General features: G+C 44.8%; 2 protein-coding genes across 8 annotated transcripts in view; one reads left to right on the top strand and one right to left on the bottom strand.

The window, feature by feature from the left end:
- The window catches only part of SERHL2 (serine hydrolase like 2), a 24,173-nt gene continuing 922 nt past the window's right edge, over nt 1-23,251 (top strand). The window contains exons 1-12 of one of the 5 annotated variants that reach the window (XM_079993398.1): nt 1-297; nt 13,066-13,215; nt 13,635-13,748; nt 14,800-14,841; nt 15,042-15,061; nt 16,310-16,384; nt 18,817-18,900; nt 19,081-19,193; nt 19,505-19,584; nt 20,675-20,709; nt 21,310-21,386; nt 22,589-22,682. In XM_079993398.1, the coding sequence (XP_079849524.1) occupies nt 13,068-13,215; nt 13,635-13,748; nt 14,800-14,841; nt 15,042-15,061; nt 16,310-16,384; nt 18,817-18,900; nt 19,081-19,193; nt 19,505-19,584; nt 20,675-20,709; nt 21,310-21,386; nt 22,589-22,682 (882 nt within the window). In that variant the 5' untranslated portion in view covers nt 1-297; nt 13,066-13,067. Of the gene's footprint in view, nt 298-9,925; nt 10,085-10,143; nt 10,510-13,065; nt 13,216-13,634; nt 13,749-14,799; nt 14,842-15,041; nt 15,062-16,309; nt 16,385-18,816; nt 18,901-19,080; nt 19,194-19,504; nt 19,585-20,674; nt 20,710-21,309; nt 21,387-22,588; nt 22,683-23,251 lie in introns of those variants that run through there. The other 4 variants (XM_079993397.1, XM_079993396.1, XM_079993395.1 and 1 more) reach the window with 4 other exon arrangements.
- Nucleotides 19,159-23,251, bottom strand: part of RRP7A (ribosomal RNA processing 7 homolog A) — a 14,090-nt gene continuing 9,997 nt past the window's right edge. The window contains exon 8 of one of the 3 annotated variants that reach the window (XM_079993409.1): nt 19,159-19,300. The gene's annotated coding sequence lies outside the window, so the exon portion shown is untranslated. Of the gene's footprint in view, nt 19,301-20,730; nt 22,030-23,251 lie in introns of those variants that run through there. The other 2 variants (XM_079993410.1, XM_079993408.1) reach the window with 2 other exon arrangements.

Here is a 23,251-nt window from a genome sequence, read left to right on the forward strand (position 1 = left end):
GCGCTTTGTCTGCGGGGCTGGCGGCTGACTCCGCGGGCTCCCGGGCGCCTTCGAGCGCGGGAGGGGAGCCGGGCGCACCGTTTGCGTGCTTCGGCAGCGATCCGAAAGCCTTGCGCGGGAAAACAGAAGCAACACTTAGGAGAACGGCCAGTTTTGTCAGTTATAGATATAGGGCTGGATCCAGTCTAAGTCCATTGAACTTAGGTCCCAGTCAGGATTTAACATCAGCACCTTCGATTTCAAGGAGACCCAAACTTAACTTGCTTGCACCCGGATCCTAAGCACGGCTACTCTCTAGCAAGTCTTATGAATTCAATGGGGATTCCTCCCAGGTATGTGGGGTTAAGTTTGCAGCTTCAGTCTGGCTCTTACCTTCATGACGTCGGTGGCTTAACTGGTAGGGAAACCAGATATTCCCTATAGCCCCCCCCAAAAAAACTCCGCTTCCAGTGGCCCCCCCTTCCCTGAAGCAGCTCAAAAAAACACAAAAGGAACTTTGCGTACTTACTTCATTGCACTTTGCTACAAAGCACACGAATTTTTTCGCTGGCTTTCCTCTTGCTGGAGGATCCTGAAATGTTTGAGCATGGAGAAAGAAATGTACTCAATTTGCAAAACTGTGAATGCCTCTCTTTGGCTGTTTAATGGGGGTAAACCCCCACCAAACCTCTCGATTTCTTTTTGCAGTGAAGGGTGGGAGAAAAAAGTCCCCCCCCCCCATCGAGTAATTAAAAAAATAAGACAAGGAACCAAATGAAGAGTAAGATTTGGGAACTGCGGAGCTCTTCCGAGCGAGAGCAACGCGCAGCTCCAGCTCCAGCTCCCGGCGCGCGGGCTTCCCGGCGGAGGGGGGCGGCGGGGGGTGCAGCAATTTTGCAGCGCGTCGCGTGCGGGAAGCTTGCGCGCTGCCCAAGGAACCGGCCTCCAAGTTCCTCGTTCCAGGAATGGGCACTTAAGGGACAACTCGCAATTGCCCCCCTTACTCAGAAACGCAAAGGAGGGGGGCGGCTTCTTTCTTACTCCGCTGCTTCTCCCCGCCCGTGTGACGCAACAGAAGGTGCCCATTAATGCAAAATCAAAAGAACATGTTCGAATTGAGGGGAAATGCTTGCATTAATGACCGCCAGTTGATAATTAGCATTTCCACTGTACGGATTTCGGCGCTGAAGCAGGGCCCGTCAAGAGTTCCAGCCCCATCTGAGAAACTTCCATTAATTTTGTACAATGCAGAGTTCTCTTGTTCTGCCCTTCCTCCCAGGAGCTCAAGGCAACATACAGGGTCTCTCTCTCTCTCTCTCTCTCTCTCTCTCACACACACACACACACACACACACACACTTTATCATCTTCACAACAATCCTGTGTTAAGTGAAGAGAGAGCAATTGGCCCAAGGCCACCTGTCCTAGTGCCTGATGCTCTGTGCACTTGAGGCTGCTACAGAGCGTGGCAAGCAAAATCCTACAAACTACAAAAGCAAATTTAATGCCAAGGATTAGAAACTGGTAGCTGTTTACTCGTTTGCTTTTTAATGATTCAATTGATAAATTAATTCAGTTTAAATACATTTATTAACTACTCTGTCTTTTTAGCCCACATATTTTTAGCCCACCTTTCAATGTTTTTTATTTAAATGCTCAACGGGGGGCTTCCAACAACATCCTTAAAAAAACAAATCTGGTAACAGTCACAACAGGTCACAACAACTTAAGCACCCCTTAAAATCTCAAGCATGCAGGGCAGCGGCAGGACAGGGAAGGGCATATCTTAACCATATGACAGGTCATCAGAGCCAGAGCAAAGTCAAGCCTTACTAGGCAGAGAGTTCCATACTGTTGCTATTGCCACAGAAAGCACCTTATCCTATGTACCTGCTGGATGTGCTCACTCAACCAGGGTCTTAAAGAGCAGGGAAGCTCATAAGGGAGAAGGCAGTTTTTTAAGTATTTGTAGTCTGCTTTTCACTCTAGTCCCAAGGCAGCAGACAGTAACATTAAAGCACAATTACCATAATATTAGTAGCAATCAAAAATAAAATCAGCAGCAAAAGCAAAAATAAATAGAATAACATAATAGACCCAAGTTGTTTTCAGCTTTTTTTTTTTATAAATATTTTATTAAATTTTCAAAATACATAATACAAGATCCCTACACCAAAAAACCAAAACAAATACACCAAAAAACCATATAGAAAGAAAGAAATAAAAAATGAAAAAAAGATAAAGAGGAAAAAAAAGAGAAAAATATAACCAACCATTCAATATAACTTTCCTTATATAACTAACTGGACTTCCTCACATCTCCTTATCCTGCATTATTTATAATCAGAATGTCAGCAAATTATTACCTTATTTCATACCTTATTTTGTACTTTCCAAATATTATACTTCTAAATTTAAAATAATTTTTACCAATTGCTCATACCTTAAAATTAAACAAAATATTGCCTTAAATTTTGACCTTTTCTTACTTATAACTTAATTTTCTATTTTACAAAGCCTATTCGCTGGAGCTGGTATTTTCTAAATCGTGCAAATACTTAACATTCATACAACTTATAATATTTTTGTAGATAATCCTTAAACTTCTTCCAGTCCTCTTCCATTGTTTCTTCTCCCAAGTCTCGGATTCTGCCAGTCATTTCAGCCAGTTCCATATAGTCTATCAATTGCGTCTGCCACTCTTCCAGTGTGGGCAAGTCTTGTGTCTTCCAGTACTTTGCAATGAGTATTCTTGCTGCTGTTCTCGCATACATAAAAAAGCTTCTGTCCTTCTTTAACACTTTCTGGCTGACAATGCCCAAAAGGAAGGCCTCCGGTTTCTTAACAAAGGTATATTTAAATACCTTTTTTTTTTTTAAATAATATTTATTAAATTTTATATAACCAATAAAAAACATACATAATAACATAATATTTTCCATTATCCACATTTCATTCTCAACTTTGGACTTCCTCACATCTCTTGTTCCTGCTTTCTAAACATAAATTTTACCAGCAAATTATTAACTTGATTTAATTCATATAATATAATTTTCCAATACTTAATTTAATTTTGGGATTTAACATACTCTTATTAAAGCTTAATCATAAAATATTACTTATCCCAAATTTATCTTTCCATCTTCCAATTAAATTTAAATTTGTATTCTTTATAACTAGTTTGTTGAAGCCATGTTTTTGCTAATCTTACATCTTTCTTAACAATCATACAATTTACAATATTTTTGTAGATAGTCCTTGAATTTCTTCCAGTCTTCCTCCACCTTAAATACCTTTTTTAGTTCATTATAGATCATTTCCCAGAAGGCTTTCACTTTAGGGCATGTCCACCATAGGTGAAAGAATGTCCCCTCAGCCTCTCTACATTTCCAACATTTATTATCAGACAGGTGATATATTTTTGCAAGCTTGACTGGGGTCATGTACCACCTATATATCATTTTCATAATATTCTCCTTCAAAGCATTACATGCCGTGAATTTTATTCCGGTGGTCCATAACCTTTCCCAGTCCTCAAACATAATGTTATACCCTATATCCTGAGCCCATTTTATCATGGCTGATTTAACAGTCTCATCCTGTGTATTCCATTTAAGCAGCAAGTTATACATTCTCGACAATACCTTAATCTTTGGTTCCAACAGTTCTGTCTCTAATTTCGACTTCTCCACCTGGAATCCTATCTTTTTGTCCAATTTAAAAACCTCTTGAATTTGGGCATAATGTAGCCAATCTTGCACCTTATTCTTTAATTTCTCCAAGCTCTGCAACCTCCATTTGTCTCCAATTTTTTCTATTAATTCCCAATATTTCGGCCAGCCGGCCTCCATATTGAGTCTCTTCCGGGCCTTAGCCTCCATTGGTGATAACCATCTCGGGGTCTTACTTTCTAGTAAGTTTTCAGCTTTAAAGGGTTAAAAAATCAGCACTTTGAAATGTGCCTGGAAACAATCCAGAAGCTGATGCAGCTATTCTAACAGAGGTGTAATGTGCCCCCTCCCCAAGAACTAGCTCCTGGTAACATACTATCAGATTCTGGGCCAGTGATCCATGCCTGGATGTTTTTCAGAGGTGGTCCATGTAGAGCACATTGCAATAATCTGGTCTTGATAGAACAGAAGGGGTGTCACCATGGATAGCTACAGGGCTTCTTTTTCAGCCAGAACTCAGCTCCAGCACCTCTCAGGTGGGTGCCATTGTCATTCTAAGAAAACAAGGGAGGTGTTCATGGAGAGTTCTGGCACCTCTTTTTCTAGAAAATTGGCACTAGATAGATCTGACTTCTCTAGGAACAGATGCAGCTGGAACACCAGTCCAGAGTGACCAAAAGCGCTCTTGGCAGCAATCAAGAGTAGACAGGAATTGAGGTTTGTGGGCAGTTGACTTTATACCTCCTATGTATCCTTTCCAAATCATCAGACTTCACAAACTGAGAAGTATTCATGATGTGCAGTTGCTGAAGTTCCATCCACTGGATTTGCTCTAACTGTGGCATCCAAGTTGCATCAAATTGTACAGGGACTCAGGAAGTTGGGGGAGGGGGGAATTGGCATAGAGAAACTTTTCTCCCTCTCGGTATTACAACCCACAACCATCCAGTGAAGCTGAATGTTAGAAGATTCTGAATAGGCAAAAGGAAGCATTACTGTACACAGTGCATAGTCAAACTCGAATTCATTACCGCAAGAGGTCCTAACATAAACTCTAGTCTAAGCCTCCTTTTTCCATCTCTAGTCTCCATCATACCTACCATTTAATCACCCCAAGTTCTGCCTGGTGGGTGGGGGTGCTCAGGAGTACCTTCTGTCAACCACCCAGGCCATTTCTTGATTCCAGATATCAACCAAGGCTTTGACAGAAGCACCTGCCAAGGAGACAAAACAATCCTCCTGAGTCATCAGATGGTTTCTGGGTTTCCATATGTTTCTACCCTACTTGTGCCATTGCCGCCTAGGATTTTGAGTCTCTGGATAAATTAGCAAAAGCTAGAAATCTCAAAATAATACTGAAATACAATGCACCTGAAATATGCTTGTAATCAGTGTATATGGTGCTGGTACTCATCATGAGGTTGTTATAATAAATGCCGCACTTTTAACATTTGGGGGGGGGGGGAGCTGTCAGTACTGTATACCCTGGAGTACTTCCAGAAAAAAACCCCACTGCTTGTAACATTTTCCAAACAAATATTATTTGGAATATATTCATTAAAAATTGTAACACCGCTTTATATCTGGGATTGTTTAAAAAAGGAAAGAGGGCTGTAGCTCTTTTTAATAAGTAGATTTACACTACATCTTTCTCTTTACAGCTTCCTTTAAGAATCCTTATATTTTGGTAAGTGAAAGATTGAGCCAATTTTCCTCCTGCCAGGAAGCAGATTAGTGGGTCTTTTCACAGAAGCTCCTCCCCTCCTCCTCTAGGACAAAACCAGTTCATTAAGGAACTGTGACAAAGGCTTTCCAGGAAAGTGATTCCTTTTTGATGCTGGTGAAGAAAGAACCAAAGCCCATGACACACATTTCTCCCTGTCCAAATGGGTTACCATGCTTGTTTGATCCCTATGTCCCTAGACATGTCTGAAACCTACTTTTCTTTTCAGATAGGAAGCCCATTTGGGACCCAGGTGGCTGGTGGGATTTTGCTGTGGTGCCAGAGTGATCATGTATTAAGTCAGGTATTTCTGGGGGTACTCAAGGATACACCGTACCTGCACCTTTCCCTCCCTACACTGGTCAAAATCGTAGCACTTACTGTAACAACGTCGTGGTGAGCATTGTCACATTTCCTCCTCCCTCTCCCAAAGAAAAGCACTGGGTATAGGACGTGGGTGGCGCTGTGGGTTAAACCACAGAGCCTGGGACTTGCCAATCAGAAGGTTGGCGGTTTGAATCCTCCCGACGGGATGAGCTCCCGTTGCTCAGTCCCTGCTCCTGCCAACCTAGCAGTTCGAAAGCACATCAAAGTGCAAGTAGATAAATAGGTACCGCTCCAGCGGGAAGGTAAACGGCATTTCCATGCGCTGCTCTGGTTTGCCAGAAGTGGCTTAGTCATGCTGGCCACATGACCCGGAAGCTGTACACCGCCTCCCTCAGCCAATAAAGCGAGATGAGCGCTGCAACCCCAGAGTCGGTCACAACTGGTCAGGGCTCCCTTTACCTATAGGGCAGGTAAAGCTGAGCAGAAAAAGGACTTGCAAAACCCCAAGTAAAGCCCCTATATGGTGCTTTGTAAGCCCCAACAATCAGCTGATCATCAGTGCTTGCAAAGCGCAGGGCTGTGCTTTTGCCAGTTTAATTGCAGACCACATGGGCAAAAATGTGCCACCTGATGTCATTGTGATGCCAGATGATTGTTATGGAAACCTTTGCTTTTCTTAATATTTTATTTGTGCCTGAGAACAGACTCCTGTCAGTCCAGTGCAGCTGGGACCCCAAAACTAGTAGGTTTAACCAGATCAGTAGGAGCACACAAGGAACTCTGTAGTTTCAGTAATATAGGGTATCCTGTACAATTCCTGGGAGGGAAAGAGGAAATCAGCGCTTTTCCAGAAAAGGGATTTTATTCATGGAGCAACTGCAAGATCAATTACTGAAAACTATCCCAGATGGGAGGGGGAAGCAGCAGTGAGCCAAATGCAGTATAGTGTATATGGAGAGAAAAGGGTGAGAGCTGGCAGCACTGACAAGAGGGAGAAATTGAGAGGGGAAGAGGGTGCTGGTTAGTTTTTAAACCTTCCTTCCTTGCAATTTGTCAAAAGCACTTCAGCAGAAGAGAGAACAGGGATCCTCCATGAGAGGATAAATCCAAGGGCAAATGAAGCTCATGTTCCTAGATTGTAGCAAGAAAATACCATGGAGCACAGTGGTGCAAAGTCATCCCCAAACAGTGGCTTCCAGGAGTAAGTTAGGCAAAGTGTCTATGGACCAGTTTGTCCAAAAATGTATGAAAGTCCAAAGGTTCATGAATTCCAGAGTTGCACTAAGCCAGTATTTGAAAAAGCAAGTCCAATAATGCATCTGTCAATAGAAGTGCTTTTGAAATCGTGCTGCATTCGGAGAGGGGGTGGTCCAAGGTCAGTTATGGACAAAAACCCCTGTTCCTCATTCTCAATACTGTAGAGAGGTTCTAGGCTCTGGGTATGTGTAAGTCTGGTGCTAGGCAGAAGATCACACAGAAGAGGTCAGTCTCTTGGTGTTATCTATTAACCAGTGAGTATTATTTTGTCTGAATGGATGCAGAAGAGAAACTGGCCTTGCAATGTCTTGATAGTCAGCTGTGGGCAAGTTGTAGAGTGAGAGACAATACAGGAAAGCAAAAACACAATGGAGCTGAGCTAGTGTTCTCTAGCAGCCGATTATGTGTTTCTGAATGCCCACTGTTGGTTTGACCAAGGCATGAATTCAGGACCACCTTCATCAGACTTGGAAACCTCTGTCTTCATGTCCTTCCCTGTTTTATCTCCCTTCTGTTGTGTTTCAGATTGATAGTTACTCAGCGTAGGAACTTGTCCGCTAATACTTAAAGCACCATGCACATTGATAGTGCTATCATTATAATAATAATTGAATAATAATTTATTATTTATACCCCACCCATATGGCTGAGTTTCCCCAGCCACTTTGGGAGGCTCCCAGTATAGTGCTGCCAGGTGGCCTTGCCCCCTTGAATAGCCATCTAGCCAGGGAAGGAGAAAGAAAAGTGTGCTACCACCACCACCACCACCACCACCGCAGGTGACTACCCCAGGTAAAAACAAAAAGTGGGGCACAAGCGGTGGAGGGGAGGAGAAGAGGGATGTGGCCATGGTAGCTTCCCCCCTCCCCCCCAAGCACGCACCTCGCTGAAGGCCCCCTCAAAGCTGGCAGCACCTCTGTTAGCCATTCAGAAAATGCTTTAATAATTAAGTTACCATGGAAACACATCACCAAACTTTCCACACTCTTTTGTTAAGTTTAAAGCCCAGACCAGGTATTGCCTCAGGGCAACCTGCACTGAATAGCTCTATTCACAGGAGACAATCTGACTAAGGAGACTCACTCTGGCTAAGGGTAAGGCTGGCTCTGAATGAGGGAGATGTTGCTTCACAAAAGATTTCCTGTTGATGCTTAATCTGATGCTCCATCTGTTAAGTATATTACATTCTATTAAGTATATTACATTCACTTTTCCGAGCCTGTTCCCTTAAATGAACATTGATTCCCTCGTTGATGATGTGATGCTTAGATCATTCAGCTTGTCCAGTAAAAATCATTTACTAGGATTATTTTGAATGAAGAGGTGTGTGGTATTCATTGCTTTCCAGTAAGGTCCGAGTTCCACTAAGAGCTGATTGACTTAGTGGAACTTGGGTCTCATGGGAAAGCTGCTAAATACCGCACACACACCTGATCCATTCAAAATAATCTTTGCAAATGAATTTTACTAGGATTGATTTAGTTTTTTAAGTGTTGATTCAATGTCACGCAACCTCTGAATTATTTGCCGGCTAAGCCTGATAGGTGATGTTTCTATGGACTATTAAGCTAGAGCTGTGCTTGTACCAGAGCCTTGCTTGTCACAATTTCCTCTCAAATATTGTGGGGAACCATGCATTTATGTTAAACAAATGTGAATAGGAGAAACAATAACTACTTTCCACACTGGTCTGCAGTCTTCGTTCTGGCCAGGCTGATGTGCCTTACCATAAATTCTGTGCCAACAGGAATTCAGAAGGTAAAGCTTTTCCTGGCATGCACAAGAAGCAACGGGCATTTCATCTGCTTCTGATGACACAACAGTTAAAGGCAGCAGGCCAGGGCACTGCTAGAAGAAAGCTGGCAGCTACAACTCCAGCTCAGAAATGAAAATATTTCACTGGCCACATGAAAATGTTTCACTGGTTTTTGCTGCAAACAAGAGAGTGGAGCCTTTTACTGTACCACTGTGGATTGGAAGCTGGTAGGAATCTATAGTGACTCCTGCTGTTCCCCATCATGTTTTGCTTGCTAATTATAACGGGACAGCAATTATTCTATTCAACTTTCAAGGCTGAACTCACCTGTAGTGGCCACCAGGGGAGGCTACATTGGACCATTGGAGCTGTTAGCTTCAATTTATGTATTTTGTTAGGAGCAAAATGCCTCTCATTGTGACAAGGCGGCTTGAATATACCCAGTAAACTGAGGTTTTGGATGCAGTGCTTATAGGGATAACAATGTGTATGCATAGGCACACACCCAGGTGTGTGAAGGCTAGGCTACCCAGTACCGGGGATGGAAACAGATAGTATCCAAACTGCATCAGTTTAGTTCAGTCAGGGAAGCTGAAAGGGTGCAAGGGGTCCTTATTTTTCCTACAGCAGGGAAACTATCATCCCTGGAGTGGGACATAGCTATAACATCCCCAAAGGCCTCATCCTCCATCCTCTCAGATTTTCCAGGTCAGCCACCGTAGGCTCAAGGGAACAAAATAAGCCAGGGTCTTATTGCACCTTGGATACACACAGCTTCTGTCCAACAGGCAGATAGTTGTACATGTGACAGACAGCTCAAAACAGTGGAAATATATAAACGAAGATGGTAAAATATTTTGCACATTTCAAGCTATACCAGTGACAAATGCTGATTTCAGCCCATGATGCTCCTTGCTGCACCATTTCATAAGCCAGCTTCCTTTCAGGCCCCTGGTCAGGATCAAACATCCCAGTTACAACTTACATTTTACAGGGCAACCCCATGCAATCATATTTACTGGAAATTAAGTTTGGAAATGTTCAATGAGATTTCCTCCATGCAGTCTTAGCCTGTGCAAACTTACCTGGAAGTAAGCCCCGTTGAGCATAATGGGGCTACCTTCCAAGTAAACATGCACACGCGGACAATAGGATTCAATTCCTGCATAGGGTTGCATAGGACGCTCTCTGGATTCCAGAGCAAGGAAAAGGCAGAAGGAACGAGCGCCCGGTCCCTTTAAGAGCTGCAAACTTGCTCTTTGCATCTCGCCGCACCGAGGGAAGTCTTTCTCTCTGGTTCCGGCAGCTGCAGATGGGGGAGAGAGTTGCTTTTCTTTGCACAGCTTGAAAGCCAGAGATCTGCGTCCCGCGGTGAGTGACTCGGCCGGATCATTGCCCCGGTCCCTGCGGGTCCGGTGCCTCGTACTTTCACGCCGTTACTTTCCCCCTCTTAATTATTAAGCAGAGTTTTCAGCCTTCCACTTTGTTAATGCTCGGCAGAGTTGGCGCTGGGTCAGCAGCTTTGGAGACGGGAGAAAGTCCCCTCTGGACCTGCCCAGCTCTGTAGTTCTAGTAGGAAAACGCCGACAGACGCTTTTCGAGCCCTTCGCGCGCATTCTTGAGTGTTCGGGGGCGACCAGGCAGGCCGCGGGCGGCACAACTTGTTGCAAAGGCCTCCGCGTCTGACTCGACAATTCTATGCTGGGTCTCTGTGTGAGACGCAATGGAGAAGAGGGTGCCTCTGAGCATGTGCAGCGGCGGCCGACCCTGCCCTTCGCCACCGGAGCCATTCACCGGTACAGATTCACAACTTTATTGTGCTTCATAGATAGTCCTGACCCCAGTGGGCTTGTTTTAGAAATTAAGCTTAATTAAGAAAATTAATGGGATGTACGGGCACAGATGCGTGCAGTAAAAGTACCGTAGGTTAATCAGTAGTCCTCCGATGTTGTGTCCAGCATTGCATAAGGGTGTGAGAGGTCAACGAGTAAACAGGTAAACTGCGGCTGCCTTATCTTCTCATTTTCCTCCTCTCTTACACAATAACCATATAAGTACCGATGCAATAGCATTGATTCAAATATGTATTGGTAACTTTTAGGCACCTGCAGTTAAACTTGTTTCTCAGTTTTGATGTCAGCTGCACTCTATGGAGGGAGTGCATACCGCCCTTGACTTAAAAATACCATTTCCACTTAGGCTACTTTTAATAATAATAATAATAATTACAACAACAACAATTTGTTATTTATACCGCACTCATGTGGCTGGGTTTCCCCAGCCACTCTGGGTGGCTCCCAAAAGAATTAAAAGCACAATAAAACATCAAACATTAAAAACTTCAATAAACAGGGCTGTCCTTAAGATGTCTTCTAAAAGTCAGATATTTATTTCCTTGGCATCTGATGGGAGGGCATTCCACAAGGCAGGCGCCACCACCGAGAAGGCCCTCTGCTTGGTTCCCTGTGACCTCACTTCTCGCAGGGAGGGAACCGCCAGAAGGCCCTCGGCGCTGGACCTCAGTGTCCAGGCAGAACAATGGGGGTGGAGACGCTCCTTCAGGTATACTGGGCTAAGGCCGTTTAGGGCTTTAAAGGCCAGCACCAACACTTTGAATTGTGCTCGTAAATGTACTGGGTGTTTGAAGCAGGGGTCCTTTTTCCCACCTACGTTGGTTCTTGTGGGAAGGGAGTGGTGAGCCTGGGCAAAACAGACACCTAAAGGTTCCACCTCAATGCCAGGCTTTGGTTTGAGGGAGCCTTGAAAAGCCTTCCAAATGGTTAATTGTGCAGTAAATTTTGCTTTCTAATGGCGTTTGTGGTGTGTGTGGCAAAGGCTGCACTGCAAACTGAGAATAAGACCCTGAATATTGAGACTTGTGAAATGTCATCAGCATCCCATAAATGTAGATGTCACTAGCAACATTTTACTGTGTTTTTGTATTTGCTGTAAGCCACCCAGAGTGACTGGGGAAACCCAGCCAAACGGGCTGCGTATAAATAATAAAATTATTATCATCATCATTATCATTGTTACTATCATCATGATTATTATTGGACTTGGTAGCCCCCATCAGTGGGTGAGTGTAAAAGAATGATGGCTCATGTTGGCTGAGGCAGGAAAGGCAAGCACCATTCCTCTTGATCACCTCTGACATGCTCAGAGACATTTTGTTGGGGTGTGGTGGGTCAGCCTTTGGCCTTAAGCTAAACCTGGAAGCCCATCATCTTCTGTATGTTTCCTTGCCTGGCAATGAGCTGAGAAGCTTCTGGAACTTCGGGGAAGAGCAGCAGAAACTCACTGAGTCAAGAAGCACTTAATCATTGTCAGGTTCCAAATATCCATAGGGGCAGACCATCCCAATGGGTCCCTCATTCCTGCATCACTGCAAGCCCAAACTTCACCGGGAACTGATCTAACCATGATAGCAGGGTCACTCTGCCCTCCCTTGCTACTGGACCAGAAGCCGGACAGGAGCAAAGACCAAATGGAAACTATGCTTGACCAGAGTGCTATGGAATCCAGTGGTGCTGTGTAACCAGTGGAGGAACCACATTCTAAGACAATTGTACCATTGGAGGGGAGAGTTCAGGGTCAGTTGTCAGTTCACTTCTCATTGTGTGCTTTCTCTCATTCACCCTTCCCTCTTTTTATTCTCCCAGGGGAAGGAAAAAAGGGGAGTATTTCAATGTATATCATACACAATAAGGGCTCATAAAATGATCGCAAACAATAGATGCTGAAAAACTAGAATGACTTGAAACTGTAGCACCATGAAGCCCTCAGTTCCATGAGGTGGGGAGATAATGTTAAAAGCATGCCCTGAAACAGCCGCCACTAACCTGGCACCCTCCAGGTGTTTTGGACTACAGCTCCTGTCAGTCCCAGCCATTACAAAACACCTGGAGGGTAGCACGCTAGCAAATGTTGCCTTAAAACACAGTCTTTAAAATCTTTCTGAAGGGGGTGGGAAGAGGCAGCCAGCCAGACAAACCAGCGCTGCCTGATATATTTGTTTCAGTGACTGGATGCACGGGGCCAGAATCTGTTTATCGACTTTTTGTTTGTTTATTTATTACATTTATATGCCACCTTTTCTCTCAAGGTGGTGCAGATAGTTCTCCTCCCCAATTTATTATCACAACAATCCTGCAATGAGAGATGGTATGACTGGCCCAAGGTCACCCAGTGATTGGGGATTCAAACCCTGGTCTCCCAGGTCATAGTCCAACACTCTAACCATTATGCCACACTGATCAGCGTTGGTGTCCAGTGGTTATGAGACATAGGTGAGACTGCCTTCTCTGGTAACACTATCATCACCAGGAGACGCTTCTGTTGTTTCATTTCAGACATGATCTCAGAGATGAAGTTAATGGTCCCCTGGGGCCACATCGCAGCCAAGGCATGGGGATCTCCACAAGGCCGCCCTGTCCTCTGTTTGCACGGGTGGCTGGACAATGCAAACACTTTCAACAGGCTCATCCCCTTACTCCCCAAAGGTAGGATTCGTGGTTGGGTCCTGTGTTGTTTATTCCTTTATTTGAACAGCTGGCTAACAAAAGTTAATTGTGGTGCACAAGTAACTTAATACAATGAAATTGTAGTACAGTGGTACCTCAGGTTAAGTACTTAATTCCTTCTGGAGGTCTGTTCTTAACCTGAAACTGTTCTTAACATGAAGCACCACTTTAGCTAATGGGGCCTCCTGCTGCTGCCGCGCCGCTGGAGCACGATTTCTGTTCCCATCCTGAAGCAAAGTTCTTAACCTGAGGTAATATTTCTGGGTTAGCGGAGTCTGTAACCTGAAGCGTCTGTAACCTGAAGCGTATATAACCTGAAGCGTATGTAACCCGAGGTACCACTGTATGTTATACAGGGGTGTGGCTGACTTGTTTCCCTTCCCTTTCTTCTCTTTCAGATTGTTACTACATGGCCATTGATCTTGCAGGACACGGCCTGTCATCCCACCGCCCACCTGGGGCAATCTATCACTTCATGGATTATGTGGGTGACGTGCGCAGGGTAGCAGCAGGTGAGCCTGTTGGATTTGTTTGTAGCCTGTAGGCAGTTTGAATTTCTCAGTGGCCTGGATCTATATTTCTCCTGGCTGCAGTCAAGACAGTTTCTCTCACACTTCCTGATCAGCCGAAGCCAGCAAGTTCTCCCCAACCCACTTTCAAGGCCAGACATAAAACTTTGCAGCCCTTGCTTTACTTAGACAGGCTCCAAAGCCTCTAAAATAAAACACTAGTCACAACTGGCACATACATACAGTTACAGTTTTACAGGTTGTAAATTCTCAGTGTAGCAATTCTCAAGAGTAGGTGTAAACCTTTCACCTTAATCTAGTTTGGTAAAACCGGTTAGTAGGCATTGAGCTTTGACATCATTCCTGTTTTTTAGTTGTGGAAGGCAAATTGTTACCAAGTTAATAATTGTGAATGTGCTTCTCAGATGCTAAAGCACAGCCACATTGCATAGGGCATAGCCTTGTTGTAGGAAATGTGCATTGTTGGAGCTGAGCCTCTATGAACATTCCCTGTGCAAAATAGGGGATTAGCTCCTATTGCAGCATTAACCATTTCCCAATTTCCCAACATCCATTTCTTCCTGTGCAGCTTGTTAGCTGCCTGTTTATCAAAGAACTCAATCAGGCATTCCCTTTTAGAGGGACTTCAGATTCAAGAAGTATCTAAAGAAGTGTGCATGCACATGAAAGCTTATGCCCAGAACAAACTTAGTTGGTCTCTAAGGTGCTACTGGACAATTTATTAATTTATTAATTTATTTCGACTGCTTCAGACCAACATGGCTACCTACCTGTCTCTTGCCTGTGACAGCCTGCACTAGCTTTCCCCAACCTGGTGCCTTCCTGATGTTTTGCACTATGATTTCCAGCTGTGCTGGCTGTGGCTGTTGGGAGCTGTTGTGCAAAACATCTAGAAGCACCAAGTTGAGCCGTGATGTGGCTAATGTTTGTATTGTGATGCTGCTGATTGCTTGGGGGCTTGTGAAACCTGGGCTATCTGGTCTTAACTCAGCCTCTCCTTTGCTCTTTTTTTTTTTTTTTTTTTTTTTTTAAGCAATGAAATGGAATCGGTTTACCCTTATGGGCCACAGTTTGGGTAAGTGACTTTTGTCCCCGAGGAAGCTGGTGTTTCTCACACATAATCACCTCCCCCCCCCCTTCCTTGTTTGTTCACTTATCAAATTATGGTCCTGTTCTCTCATTGCTGGTCAGTTTATACCCTTTGGATTTTATGGGTGGTCACTGTGGTTCATACTCTGTGTTCATATAAACCCGACTTCCTTTTCTTTCCTACAGGTGGGAGTATTGCAGGCATGGTGAGTATATTCTTATCTGGGCATTTTCATTATTCCCTCTATTTCCAGTGTTCAGGGTTTGAGTGCCACTGATTATGTGGCAAGAACAACACCATCCATACACAAGAGGAACATATCAGAAGGCTTGGAAGAATTCTGTGCAGAAGTGTGTTAGAATAATAATAATAATAATAATAATAATAATAATAATAAAAAGTTATTTATATCCTGCCCTCCCCAGCTGAAGCCAGGCTCAGGGCAGCTAACAACAATAAAATAGTACAACATTCTAAAATCATTTCATTATAAAATAAATTCAAATCAAATTAATGGCAACCATTGGGCTAGAGTTCTGTGAGGATTGCCAAAGGAGGGGGTCAGGCTGTGCCCTGGCCAAAGGCCTGGTGGAACAGCTCTGTCTTGCAGGCCCTGCGGAAAGATGTCAGGCCCCACAGGGCCCTAGTCTCTTGTGACAGAGCGTTCCACCAGATCGGAGCCACAGCCTCCAAGATGTTTTTGTTTGAAGACCGTAAGTTCCTCTGTGGGACAGAGAGAGAGAGAGAGAGAGAGAGAGAGAGAGAGAGAGAGGTGGTCCCGTAGGCACGAGGGAAAAGGGAAAAACAAGAAACACCTCCCCAACAGCTCAATGAGAATTAAGTGGCCACACAATGCTGACTCAGTTGGGGTGGAGGATAAAATTTTGGGGTGGGGGAAGTAGGAATAGAAGGGCTGGGATCTTGAACAGCAGCACCATAGACTGCAACACTGTGCTGTGGCTCCCACTTATCTACACTAATAGCAATCTCCTTTCTCTGAGTGCTAGTCTTTATGTTGCCAAACCTTCACCATCCATCCCCAAGAGGGACGGGTTGGCAGGCTGAAGACCCTCAGCTTTTCAGAAGTACAAATACATATTTAGGAAACAAACTCTTAATAAGAGAGGGGTTTTTTAAATTAAAAATAGCCCAGTGAAGACTGAGCATGCTCAGTAGGCATGGAATGCTGTCTGGCTGTTGGAAATTTAATAGAAAACCAAAGGAAGTGGACAAAGACTAGACCATCCTCCACAGGAGTATTCTACATTGCAACATTTTGTTGCAGAACTCACTTATCTATATAGAAATGTCTCTTCTCAAAACACAGTTTTTTTCTGTGACAAACACACAAGAGAATAAGAAATGATATCTAGGCAGAGGTGATAGAAATTACACTTTTTGTTCCTGCTGTAAAAGAGCTAAACTTCCTTTCTTTTTCCCTCTGTCTTCCTAGTTCTCTAGTATTTTCCCCGAACTGGTGGACAAGCTGATCCTGGTGGAATCGTATGGTTTTTATCCTGCACCTCAGGTTAAATTCTATGGGTTTTTTTGCTACCCTTGCAGTATAGTTGAGAGAAGTGGCATGAACAGAAGAAGCTATATAAGTTTCTTTGCTAATAGAAGGTGGTTATTTTTGAGGTAGTGTTGAGCCTGGTGTGGGGCATATGGGAGGCAGCCCCACCTCTGCCCTCCATTATAAGGTGGAAGGCTAGTGGGTACATGGCAAGTAGGTTGGACAAAATACTTGTGCCTTTTTGACAGTGCCCAGGGCTGCTGCTGTAGATGCAACACCACAACTATTTGCTTTACTCAGGCCTAGGCTAGACGCTAAACACAATATATGTAATTAGCAATTTTTAAAATCACAGATGTGGGCTGGAACCCTGATGTGAGTTGAGCAGCCACCCGTGCCATTTGGGCAAGTGCAAATTGCTTGCTACACAGACTCATGCCTATTTGCCTCAACAACTTACCGTATTTTTCCATGTATAAGACGCCCCCATCTATAAGATGACCCCTATTTTTGGGGACGCAAACTAAAGAAAATGGCTCCCCCTGGTTCATTCCCCCTCTTCTTGCTGTCCTTGTTTCCTGCAGGCAGGCAGCAGTGTAACCCAGCAGAGCCTGAGGCGAGGAGGAGGAGGGATGCCATTGCTTTGCTATGAGGTGACTCCTGCCCTCTGTACTCTCCTTCTCCTCCTCCTCCTCCAACCACGGACTGACTTGCTCTGTGGTGGCGCTGCTGCCTGCCTGCCTGCCTGCCTTGCTGGCGTTCTTATTTATTGAGGGAAGCGGGGACAAGAGTGCGGGGAGAAGAACATGAAGGCAACGGGCAGCCACAGCTGAGGTGAATTGAAGTGGCAAAGGCAGAGGACAAAGAGGGCAGTGAATCAATCATCTCCTTTTCGTTACTATATTATCCTTCGGCTCCCCACAGAGGGAATGGCTCATGCCCGGGCTGCGGGAAGCGACAAGCCCTTGCTGGGCACCTCTGGCCGCAGAGATGCCCAGTCTCTGGTGGCGGTGCTGTTGATGTGGGACGCGCTGTCTCTGGAGGAGATTGCTCACACATCAGACCTGCACTGCTGCGCATGCGCAAAACCCACCTATTAAGCTGTTCCATTGGAGCCAGAAGCCGCAGCAACAGCAAATCCACACCAGCCCTTGTTGCAGCCACTCATAACACCGCTGACTATCTCAGGCTAGAGGAAGCAACAAATCCCACAACACCAAAATGCACTATGGATAAGACACCCTCCCATTTTCTGATGTTTGTTTTGAGGGGGGAAAGCTTGTCTAATACACGGAAAAGTACGGTAGTCAAGTGGATTATCCCTTTTGTTAGGGAACTCACACCCCTTTCCTTTAGTTCTGTAGATTTCCAGAGTTATGAGGCAGATTTGCAAAGAAGAGAGCACAACGGTCTGAATGTGTTGTCAAAGAAACCGGAAGTCTGCGGTTACTGTGATTCCTGCTAGGCTAGACGACCCTTTAGATTCATTCCAAATCTACAATTCTATGATTCTATTGGGAGGAGCCAACAGTTCAGGCTTAGCATCAGGTGTAGATTTAGGACCAGCCAGTGGATAAATTAACTTTGAAAAGAGCCATTCCCAGAGGTGTTTTAATTACTGAAAAGGAGCAGGAAAGGTGATTGCTACTCCCCACATGATGAGACTTTTCTACCACTGCCACTTTTACATCTTTTAAGTGCTGGCTTTATCAGAAAATAGATAAGTAAATCTGTTTTCATATATCCTGTGAACCTGCTTGGCTCCAGCACTGGGAGAGAGGCAGGGCAATATATAAAATAAACATTTAATTAAAATTTAAGTGATTTTTTTCCAGTTGGAAAGTATTTCTTGGAATTGTAGAGGCAGTGGGTGAAAGGCAAACTTCCCTCCCTTGCATGCTTAAGTTTCTGGGATGTGATTTAACCCAGCTCTCATGGCAGTCTTGGAGTCAGTCAAAATGTGTAGACAAAAAGCTTTTCTCTCCCAAAATCAGCAACTGCATGTTCCAGTGATGGGATGGAGGTCTATTATACTAATACAGCATTGTTCTGTCTAAGGCTGGGCGATATCTGGTTTTCAACATCGGGATATGTCATGAGCTAAATAAGGGTTGAACTATGTAGAGGCATTGACTGGCTTCAGTTTTCCCCACAAGGTGACTTTTGCACACACATCATGATTTGCGATATATTGCCAGGTCAAAAATTATGAAACGCAATATCACAATATGGACTTCAAACTGATTTGGGAAGATATATTGGTATACCGCCCAGCCCTAGTCCTGTCCAATGTTTGCTGGTTGCACAGAATTACATGAGCTTAATCAGGACACGTTTGTGTGTGTGACTTTCAGGGAATTTAATTGGCTCTCGATCCTAGGAGGATTTCCTCCCACAAAAGCCACTGCCCAGGCTCTGTCATTGTTTGTTGGCTCTCTTGTTGGCAGGGTTATCAAAGGGGCCCGGGATTACATACAGAAAAGAAGCCGAGGTTGCTGTTCACCCCTAGAGATGCTTTCTCACGTTTAGAGGTGAGGTTGGAAGGCAGCATGGCATTGGAAGTGAGGCCTAGTGGTGTCAGAGTGCATAGAAATTCTTTTACTTTTGTCTTACCTTCCCAAGAAGCTAATACTAATGTTGTTGTTTTGTATACCTTGTGAGGGGCTTTGGGTGTAACAGACTTCTGAAAGCAGATGACGTCTGATTTATAGGAATTGGAGAAAATTTGCAAGTCCCAGCGGGAGGTAATTGAGGAACTGCTGAATTTTGAGACCAGCAAGTACCATTCCCCCAAAGTACGTAGTCCTGAAGCAGCCCTTCAGAGGTAAGTTCCCTTCTTTGGTCTCTGGCAAAGTGTTGGGTGTTTCGTCCCTGGGGGTACAGCAAGGTCTGTCCTGCCAAACATAGCTGCCTCTTTCCAAATCCATTATTCTGAAAAAGGAAATGTTCTTTTATTTTATTTATTGCATTTATATCAGTGTTGTACAAGAGCTGAACATAGATTCAGGATGGACAAATGTGGCTGGGTAACATTTGATAAGAGGAGGGATTAGTTGGTGGTGGCATTACTAAGAACGCACTTCTTGCCTGCATCTTAATGACAAAGTTGTACATGTTTCTGCTTGACTTGCCTAGGTTAATGGAAGCAAACAGCCATCTAACAGAAGAGAGTGCTAAGCTACTCCTGGAGCGAGGGGCCTCTGAGGTGGCAGGAGGTAAGAGGCTGAGATACAAAGAGGTGCCTGTTGTGTTTCACCGAACCTGCAATTAGGGGAGCAGAGCTTGGTGGCAGAGCACATGCGAGGTCTCAGGTTTAATAGCTGGCATCTTTGGTGGCAGGGGACTGTTGCAGTCTTGTGTGAGACACTAGAGACCTGCTGCGCATTGCACTAGTGGCTAGCTGGCCCAGTGGTCTGACTGCCTGAAGATCTAAAATGATCTAGCACAATTGGTGGCGCATTCTGTGGCTAAATATTCAGAACTGATCTTGTTTGTATGATAGTACTGGCATGCTGCCTTCCAAGGCAATTTATGAAGGGATTGTTGAAACCATAAAAGCAAACAAATTACAAAATTTAAAAACAGCAGCAGTTTGAAATTAAGAAGTTTACTAAGGTCGAAGTTAAAATCCATTTCAGTCCAGAGATGCTACTTATGGGGAGTTCTTAGGCGCTGAATAGGTCATTCTCGAGGGTTCGCCAGTCTGAGAGGGTCCTTGCAAGGTCATTCTTAAGACCCATATTCAAATAACCTTGTCCAAACAGTTTAGAGCTTTACTTTTTACCACCAGTAATTTACACTGAGCAGCTAATGCAACTGAAATGGAATATGTGCTATATGCTCCGAGTGCCTGTTGTCCACAAACATCCTAGTGCTGTACTATTCTGTACCAGCTGAAGTTTCCAGACCATGTTTAAAGGCAGCCCCATACAGTCCAGTCTGGCTGTAACCAGGGCATGTGCCACTGAGGCAAGGTCCACTTTCTGCAGAATGGGTCACAGATGATGAAGCAACCTAAGCTGTTAAAAGGCACTCTTGGTCACCAACACCACCTGTGAGGCTTCCATAGATAGTGTCCAGGAGACACCCCCCTGCCCCCGCCAGTATAAACCTGGTCTTTTAGGAGTTGTGCATCCTCTTACAGAACACTGTGCAGTCCTCTTTCCAGGTATTTAAATTTTAATTGGGACAGCCGGTTAAACTTACCATTTATAGAATAACCCCCCCCCAGCTGTGTTAAGAGAAAGAAGCCAGGAGAAAAACAAGTTGTACAAAATATGAGATGTGATTCTTCTCTTTCTCTAGGTTTGGTTTATAACAGAGATTTAAGGGTCCTTGTGGTAAGTTCTGATCTAGTTCTGTTGAATGTTTCCCCCTGTATTTTTCATCCACCCAAAGGATATTGGAGGTACACAAATTAGTCCTTGCTCAAAGCCCTGCTCAGGCATCGGCTAGCTTTGTTAATGTTGGTCCTCTAACCTTAGTTGCCGCGTCACAAAAATTGCAGTGAGAGCCTTTGTTGGCTAGATTGCAGAACACGGGAATATTTAATTTCCACCTATTTCTGGCTAACTCCATATGGCTTTTCTGATGGAAAGCATTTTTGTAGACAACTGGTATTTCAGTTTCAATGGGATTCCTATGAATCGCCTTAGGACCAAAAGACTGTTGACCTGTGGCCAGGTACTGGCAAGAGCAATGCCATTTGTGGAGTACCTCCTATTGCCCCCCTGCCCGTTGATTGGCAGCAGAGGGTAAAGTGGGGTGACCTGCTCCACTTTCTCTCCCCCAGTACAGAATAAAGGGGGAGCATAGTATTGGGTTGATTTTCAGGAATGCATGAAAACCATCAGGTTCTAGAAGAAACCCGTTGTGTGCTAAGCCAGTCAAACGGACTAGATGAGTTATGTTCCTTATTTGTCATTTTATATCATATGTAGCAGAACCACAGTTTTGTATCTCTGGATCAATGCTGCCACATCCTGAAGAAAATTGAGGCTGATATACTGATGATCAGGTAAGTGACACGCAGATGTAACCAGTGCCTAGTAGATCTGCCTGAGAGAAAAAGAGAGGCAGGGGCAGAGAATGAAGAAAAATGGATTGCTTCACTGATCAGCCCCAAGCATAAGACTGAATCAGTCCTCCTCACAGCACTCCTGTAGTGCCTAAACTACAGAGTAGTTGCAGAGTAGTATTCCAAGTGCAGTGCAGTCTTATGCATGTTTACTTCCAATGAAGTCCTACTATTTTCAGTAGGCCTACTTCCATCTGGGTCCGCGGAGCATCACTCCTTTAAAAATCATGAAAATATATTGAGGTTGTGCTAAATACCAGCTTAGCCACATGCTTAGCCAATCTAGTTTGTTGTTGGCATCCGTCTGTCTTGAGGGACAATGGAGTGCACCTCCGGGGTGAAGTCAAACGGCTGCGTTAACAGCACTTAAGTGACCTTCCCGTGGCACAACCCTGGGCGGTGTATGGAGGCTCTGGGCTGCCCAGATGATGTCCCCCTCCTCGGCCTCTCTGATGTGGTCCTCCAGCTTGGCTGCAGTAGTTGCCGGAAGGAGGTGTACAGGGTGCCATCCAGCTGTCTTAAGGACTCCATTCTGGACTTGTGCAGGGTTTACTCCTTAGCCTGTTCTTCTCCAGAAGATATTCTGCAAGGCAACGGAGGTTTAGGATCAGTTTTTCCCCTCTCCCAGGTGGCTCCCTTTCCAGGTTGACAAGCACTACCTGCCTCTCACTTCTCTCTGCACCGCGTGCACAAACCGCGTGCACAAATAGTGGACCCACTATTGGTCTCATCCGCTCAACCTGCCAGAGCCTGTCCACATGCAGGTGAAGTCCCTGACTCGCTGAGGATTTGAGACCCAGCAGCTGCACTCACCTGATTTAGCCAGCCTGTTTCTGGACTGCGGCCACTGTTGCATGCTGATAGCTTCTAGGTGGCCCAGATGAGAGCTGAGTGCAGGGTGGGGACCAAAGGTGAACAACCTACCCCAGAAGTGCTTTCCCTACCGTAACACCCAATACACCCCAAATCTAATCTATCCTTTTTTCAGTGGTACAAGTGAGAAGGATCTGTTCAGGTTATCCACAAAGCTAATGCAATCTCCAGCACCCTCTTCTATTTCTTGGAAAATTCTAGCATGCAGATGATTTGAACTTTGTGTTCTTATGTGCAACCAGAACTAAGAGCCGATTGTTTTATTCTAGAGCAGAAAATGGGATTTTTACCAATCCTCCTAAACGTAGCGTCCCATACTTTGTAGAGCCACTTGAGGAAGCATTCAGGACCAGCCTAAAAGAGGTGAGTGCAAGTCCTGAGGGGAACACAAACTTGCTCTGAGACGTTTTGCATTGGCTTTGCTGAGCAGTTGCTTTTCTCGCTTGGGGTTTCCATGTATTCAGTGGGAAGAGAGAGGTGGCAAAGGAGGCAGTAGGAGTACAGCTGGATAGACACCCCCCCCCCCAGTTATAAGATAGGCTTAAGGGGCTGTAGTAGACCTGGAGAACTCTGGCCTCTTCCTGCTGGCCAACCTTGATGCCACATGATTGACAGGCAGGTTGCCCCACCCAACTGTCAAAATCCCTTGTGTGGAGATTGTAAAAATGACAGGAAAGGGAGAAAGAAAGGCGCATAGGCCAGGCACCCCCAAACTTCAGCCCCCCAGAAGTTTTGGACTACAATTCCCATCATCCCTGACCACTGATCCTGTTAGCTAGGGATCATGGGAGTTGTAGGCCAAAACATCTAGAGGGCTGCAGGTTGGGGGTGCCTGGCATAGGCAATGGAAGGGATGTCTCCCGTGCTCTGCCGATGCTCCCCAAATGCACCATTATTTTTGTTTGCCTTGGCTGATCAGGATTTAGCCGCCT

Source organism: Podarcis cretensis, assembly GCF_951804945.1.
Source record: "Podarcis cretensis genome assembly, chromosome: 10".
Taxonomy (NCBI): domain Eukaryota; kingdom Metazoa; phylum Chordata; class Lepidosauria; order Squamata; family Lacertidae; genus Podarcis; species Podarcis cretensis.